General features: G+C 39.6%; 1 protein-coding gene across 1 annotated transcript; it reads right to left on the reverse strand.

The window, feature by feature from the left end:
• Positions 1-530: 530 nt before the first annotated feature.
• On the reverse strand, positions 531-5,598 carry LOC149720070 (uncharacterized). The gene is made up of 3 exons (XM_089863873.1): positions 3,948-5,598; positions 2,974-3,864; positions 531-922 (listed from the first exon to the last, which is right to left on the reverse strand). Exons 1-3 carry the CDS (start codon positions 5,596-5,598, stop codon positions 531-533), a joined length of 2,934 nt encoding a protein of 977 aa, XP_089719999.1.
• Between the last annotated feature and the right edge of the window lie 1,590 nt (positions 5,599-7,188).

Here is a 7,188-nt window from a genome sequence, read left to right on the forward strand (position 1 = left end):
TAATTCAAATGTGGGTTTAGATAGAGCTAACATAGTGTTAAATGAGCGTTACGCGTTTGATCATTTTAGCATTGCTAAAGGTAATTCGAGGGGATAATCACTAAAATGCGTAATCACTATAACTAAACTTTCTCTTTCAAAAGTTTCTGGGCATAAGTCCTTGTTAGAAATTTATAAGATGCGATAAGTGTGCATCGGCATAAGTCTATGTTGTAAACTCATCGAGGGGATTATCACTAAAAACTATCTGTTCTTCGATTCGCCGGAATATTAGAATTACAGCATAAGTAAATTTATACGGTTATAATTTAATCACTGTTTAGAGTTGGGAATCGAGGGGCTATTCACTCTGATTTTATGCACGGTAAATCATTTAAGCATTGAAAAAGATAGCGCTATTCACTCATTAGGGTGTCGTATAGAGGGGTTATCCACTCATTAGGGTAGGGTATAGAGGGGCTATTCACTCGTACGATATGGCTACTATTACGAGCCCTTGGGCCGTCTTGTTCCTTTTAACTTTAGCAAGATCATTTTAATTCAAGCAAATATAATAACTGAATCGGTCGCTTAACGGTTTTTCCATTATCCATTTTAACAAAACCAGATCTTATTAGATCATCTCTACCTTTCACGACCTCAGTTATGATTCCAAGTTTCCACATGTGTTTTGGAATCTTGTCCTCGTGGACCAAAACTACTTGCCCTACCTCAATTTTTGAATTTTCTTTTACCAATTTACTGTGATGAGCGGATCTTAACTCTAACAGATATTCTGTTTTCCATCTCTTCCACAATCGCTCTGACAATGCTAATCTGTACTTCAATCTTTTTGAAAATTCCTTCTTATCATTTGATATTTTTACGTTTCCTTTATTTTGAGGAGGCAGACATGTCAATCTTTGACCAGTCAGAAAGTGTGCTGGACAAAGAGGGGATGGTTCACCCGCGTCGCTATAAACGTACGTTATTGGCCTAGAATTTATTACAGCCTCAACTTCTGTCAGCAGCGTCTCCAATTCAGTGTAAAATAGAGTCGCGTGACCCAATACCTTTTTACCTCTCCGTGTGACGTAGTCCAGGAGAGGTTCTGTAACGGCCGTGTCTGTGTGTGTGTCTGTCTGTTGTTACACCCACGTGACCGCGTTCGCAGTTTGCGTATCGGAGCAAACGTGTTCGCCATTTCCGAACTGCTTTCACAGTCACGGAAATGGCTCCTCTACTTGAGTTCTCAAACCACCATCTTCTGGTCTTTGTCCATTCCACTTGGACACCAGTCTGTTCTTACTGGCTTCTAATCACCACCATCTTTTTGGTCTTCGTCCATTCGACTTGGACACCAGTCTGTACATACTGGCTTCCAATCACCACCATTTTCTGTTCTTTGTCAATCCCACATTGACACCATTCTGCACTTACACTGGCTTCTAACACCACCATCCACTGGTCTGCCGTCTATTTCACATAGACACCAATCTGTATCATTGACTTCTACTCCATTATCATCGTTTGGTTTTAGGATATACGCGGCGATCAGCTAGAGTTACGAGAAACGTCTAGCCTCCCTGAGGTGGGATCGCCACCAAAGGTTTTCGCAATTGCGCTTTTTCCTTACTATTATAATGGAAACGAATCGTATATATACCCCAAAATTTGAAGAAAGCGGGCAAGAGGGGTACCCTTCACTTTAAACGTCAATATTAGCAAAGTTTGAGATGATAATAGGTATAACTTTATTTTAAACGATTTAACTATTATTAGTGTTAATTATTGAAGATTAAAATAATTAAAAATAATTATATTTATTTAAATATTAAAGATAAACCTCTCGTGCAAAGAGAGAGATTATCATTGCCTCCTATATCTACCAAGGCCCGTGCATGCGATATATTTCCTTCATTGCCTCCTATATCTATCAAGGCCCGTGCATTGTGATATATTTCATTCATTGCCTCCTATATCTATCAAGGCGCGTGCATTGTGATATATTTCATTCATTACCTCCAATATCTATCAAGGCCCGTGCATTGCGATATATTTTTCAAAACAACAACAAAAATGGGAAGCTCCTCTCAGAAACATTATAATTTCTTTTCTCTGTATATGAAATGAAAATATGGAGAATATTGCGCTCCTTCTTTAATGGTATGTATCCTTGCCTGTCTATTAATATTTTACGTAGGAGTAATACGTTTTTAGCAAAGTCTAGAGAGGATAAACATAAGCGAGATTGTTTCGGAAAAAAATACTGCTTCCGCTAATGGGTTTATACTCCTTGTTACTGTTGTATAGAGTAATCATGATAAAAGCTTAGAAAATTACGTGAGGACAGACCTTTTTTATCCTCTTGTTTTATTCTTAATAAGAATATAAAACATTTATTTTGTATCAAAAAATATTTTTTGGTGCTAAGATTGCTTTAAAAAAATCCAAACGGTTAGGCATTGGTAAAAAAGACAAATGATATTTTTCAAATCTAATGAGATAACGCCCACCTAGTTGAAAGTTGCCCTTTTTTTATCCGTTGGAGCCATTCTTAATGACAATTTCGATGCTAGTCGGTTGTCAATTAAACTACCGGTATATTATTGTTGTTGGAAATTGGATATTAAATCAAATTAAGTGGTTGCAAAGAGCCAGCAGGTTTTTGCCGCTTCTTTTTGTGAGTATTTGATTTTTGTATGTAAAATGGAGGAAGATAATGTTGAGAGTAAGGATGAAATGCGGAAGCGCAAAGCGCGGGAAAGGATGAGGGCAAAAAGGTCGACGTTTTCATTGGATACTTAAGTTTATATAATTTTCTCGACACGGAGAGGTAAAATTTTGGTTTTCCCAACTTGTTCAGAGCTGTATTTGTTGAACGCACTAGGCGCTCCCAAAAACCCCCATGCCAAGCAGCTCTTTCGGTTATGTATCTCCATTCGATATCTTTTGTCCCAAAAAATGTTCTTATCTCGTCGCTTTTTAGCTTACTCCAAATTTGTTTCAGATCTAAATCCGCTCGCTTAAATGTTTTAGCGTTATCTGTATAAATCAAGTGAGGAATTCCCCTACGAGAAATGAATCTTCTAAACGCTAATAAAAATTCATCCGTGATCAGAGAAGAAACCATTTCTAAATGTATGGCACGTGTCACCGCGCACGTGGAAAGACATATGTATGCCTTTTTCATCTTGTTTTCCACTTTTACAAAAACCGGGCCAGCAAAATCTATCCCAATGACAGAGAAGGGGGGTGACTCTTCGATCCGAGGCTGAGGCAAAGGTGCAGTGACAGCCTCTCCCGCGTTTGCATTAAATCTCTTACATACCAAACAGCTCTTTATTACCGATTTGGCCAATTGTCTACTAGAGGTCAACCAATATTTTTCACGTGCTTGTGCTATAGTGCTTTGCACTCCCGAATGAAATACTTCTTCGTGGCTTCTCTGCATGAGCAAGGTAGCCAACCTCTGTCCCTTTGATATGATCATTGGGTGTTTTTCTGCCAGGGTCATTTCTGATTGCGAAAGCCTACTCCCTACCCGCAAAATGCCGTCTTGATCCAAGATAGGCCTTAAACTAGCTAATTTTGAAGCGTAATTAATTTTTTCCCCAGATTTTAAATCCTCTATTTCCTCACTGTAGTCTAGCTCTTGAGTGTGCTTTATCCAAATTACCTCCGCTTTCAGTAATTCACTAGGCTCTAACACCTCCGACTCCTGAATAAGGCCTTTTGCTCTGTCTGCTAGCCGTATTATGACCCTAAGTACCTTGTTTATTGAGTTGTATTTGCTTAAATCTATCACATTGTGGATGTTGATGTTAGGCCTATCATCGCATTTAACCGCCAAAACTATTTTTCGCCTTTCTTCATCCACACCCGCTAATGAATGTTAGATAAATTTATGTCTGAGGGCCAATTCCATTCTTCCTCTTCTAACCATGCTGTTCCCTGCTGCCAAATACTGCCAGGCATTAACTCTTCCGCTTTCATAGCGCGAGTGGGCCCGTCTGCCGGATTTTGGTCGCCAGGGCAGTGGCGCCAATTGGCGGAGTCTAATACTTGTCTGATCTCCGCTACCCTATTAGATACGAAGGGTTTCCAACTATCTGATCGTCCCCTAACCCAATGCAGCGCGATAGTTGAATCCGTCCACATTGTTACGCTGACGTCTGTCCCAAATATACCCTTTACAAACTTCACTAATTTGCTACCTAACACGCATCCCATAAGTTCTAGACGTGGTAGGGTTAACTTTTTTAATGGGGCTACCCTCGTTTTAGCTACGATTAATGCAACTTTTACCTTTCCCTTTTTTGTCGTGTAGCGTAAATAAACCACAGCTGCAAATGCCTTTGTGCTTGCATCGCAGAAACAATGAAGCTGCATGTTCTCGATATTGTCCTTGGGGTCTTCAAAATAATACCTCTTGATGGAAGCTTCTTTTATTAATGCTAACTCATCCACCCATTTTCTAAACTGTGACCCTAGCTCCGCCGGGAGAAGGTCATCCCAAGCCAGCTGCAATTTCCACAGTTCTTGGAGAATAAACTTAGCTTTTATGGTGAATGGTGAAAGAATGCCCATGGGGTCATAGACTTTTGCTACCAGACTCAAAACACATCTCTTTGTTTCTTTAATGTCTCCTAAATTGTCGGTCAAGCTACTTAAATCATATGAGAATTCATCCTTAATAGGCTCCCAAATTAGGCCCATAACTTTGCTATCGCCTGTTACCGGTTGTGTCTCAAATATGGTCTTGCCATTCGAATCCTCTCCGCCTTCATCTTCCCATTTTTTCCTTAGTTCAGCTGAATTAGTTAGCCATTTGCGTAACCTCATGCTAGCATCCTGAATTATTACCGCTATTGTCTTTGATAATTCGTAGGCATTTTCTACAGTGTCTGATCCACTAACTACGTCATCGACGTATGTGTCGTTATTCAGCACCCCCACAGCCTGTTCATTCGAACTGGCACAATTTTCTAAATGACATTTTATTGTTCCTCCCAAAAGAAAGGTACTAGAAGTCAGCCCAAATGGTATACGGGTCATCCTTAGTGTTATGAATTTATCCTCATTAATTTCTCCCAATTCATTTGTTATGACCCATAAGAACCGCACCGAGTCTCGGTCTTCATCGGCCAAAGAAACCTGAAGGAATGCCTTCTCAATATCCGCTATTATTCCTATTGTATGCATTCTAAATATGAGGAGCAGTAGTAAAAGATCTGGATTCAAATTAGGTCCACTACTTAGACAATCGTTCAAAGAAGGAGCTCCTTTGGCATGTGAGGATGCGTCAAAAACCACGCGAAGCTTTGTTGTCGCATGATTTTCTCGTCTGACCGCTTGGTGGGGCATATAATATACACCTGACTCAGTTTCGGCATCCCCTACTGTACGCTCAACAATGCCTAGCTCTATTTGCTCGTCTAATACTCTTTTGTATTCCATGTAGAATGACGGGTCTTTCTTAAATTGCTTGATCAGTAATTTCATCCTACGCGTTGCTACAGCTAGGTTGTCTGGGAGTGCTGCCTTTTCCACCCGCCAAGGAAGTTTGACGCAGTATCGTCCCTCTTTAAACTCTGTCTCCCTTTTAAACCGTTGCATGACCTCCGTATTACCATGAATTTATTCATTAACATGAATATATATGTGTATCATTAGCCTTTCTATCATGTTATTCAGGGATGGGAGGGACCTTTCTATTACAAACGCGTTTAACGCCATCGCGGTAGCCAATCAAAATTGAGACACCTGGAAGTTCGAACAGCAGACGACCAGTTTAACAAAATTGTATGAGGGATACAATTTTCGGTCAGGTTTACCAAACTGCGTCAACTCAAAACTGAATATTAAAAATGATCGCCGATACGTGAATAAATATCTCAACACGATGTCCAAAGGTGATATTGATCTTTTAAAGGAAATTATATTAAGTGCGTGCCATGTTTATCCTAATCTAAAACTGAAAACTGGTGGTAAAGTGCTAAGCCTTGGCTATAAAGAAAATGAAACGGTTGAAAATTAACTACCAACATCTGAAATGGTGAGAATTGATCTTGCTGAGTTTTTCCCTGCTGTTGGAGGTAAAATTTACACGGTAGTTGATCAATTTACAAGCATAATTAGCTCTTATTTGTTGGGAGAGCAGGTAAGGAAACTACCACATCGCTTAAGCCGACTGAAAAACTTAAGCTTCGGTTATAATGCCGTTGGTATCGTATTTAGAATAAATTGAGAACTCGGTTTAACAGTAACATTTTATTTCGCTGCGATACAGCGACCGCTCTCTTCAAAGAATACAGAACAAGTGTGGTTTCAACTGAGCCTGGGTTACTCTTTTTAATCCTTTGGCCACCCAGGCTTTACAAAAAAAAAGAAAAGTGATTTTCCATAGAGAAGCAGAGTTCCGCGACCTCTCGAACCTTCTGTAAAATTTTCCCCCTTGTTATCATTACCATCTGAATTCGATGGTTGACGAGATGGGAACTCCCCTTTCTCTTTACAAATACTTACAAATACAAAAATAAAAATCCCTACCCCAAAACCCCAAATCTTAAAAGCTAAAGTTTTAACACCCCTTACTAGTAGTGGAGCTGTTAAACGATAAGTGGTTCTAAGCCATTCTACAGCTTTTGCCATTTTACAGAGGCATCACTACCGCGGCGCTATCAGTAGTATCAGGAGTTCATAATAACTGGCCATAGAGCTAATGGTTAAAATCGCGATCAACAAGATTCTGTCGTTGCGCATAGAAAGGATTAGCGGGTTTATGGACATACAACCTTACAGTATATCGTAGTGGTATCTATGCTCCTTGGTTTTCGTTCCAAAACTTCCGTTGGCTGGGATCTCAGTCGAAAAGAAAAATGGCGATATGGTGGACGTAGAAACACGTTGCAATTCTTATATTAAAGATACTGGCAATAAATTTGTCCAAACCGTTTTAATTTAACCACGGAATTCTCACTCACACATATCACAACAAAACATCATTGACGATCGTTTAAATGTTTTGTAGAAAACTAGAAACCCCGACTAAAAGCCAACTTCTTAGCCAAGGCTTAATTTACACCGTTCCGACAGAAGCAGACGTGAACCATTTTCACTCCCAAAATCACAAGATAAAAAGAGTGCTAAAGCGGAAGTGTGTAAGTTAATTCGCGTGGGCGCCAAAAAATGTGGTAACTATTTCTT

This window comes from Phalangium opilio, unplaced genomic scaffold (assembly GCF_054372755.1).
Source record: "Phalangium opilio isolate 3A_F unplaced genomic scaffold, DU_Popi_V2 ptg000002l_1, whole genome shotgun sequence".
Taxonomy (NCBI): Eukaryota; Metazoa; Arthropoda; class Arachnida; order Opiliones; family Phalangiidae; genus Phalangium; species Phalangium opilio.

Excerpts from the sequence above, each read along its gene's own strand:
- LOC149720070 (XM_089863873.1), bottom strand. The coding sequence starts at position 5,598 with ATGCAACGGTTTAAAAGGGAGACAGAGTTTAAAGAGGGACGATACTGC. Across the intron at positions 3,865-3,947 it reads GGAAGAGTTAATGCCTGGCA|CGGGTGTGGATGAAGAAAGG; the intron begins GTATTTGGCAGC and ends AACATTCATTAG. Across the intron at positions 923-2,973 it reads AGATCTGAAACAAATTTGGA|CACACTTTCTGACTGGTCAA; the intron begins GTAAGCTAAAAA and ends CTCTTTGTCCAG.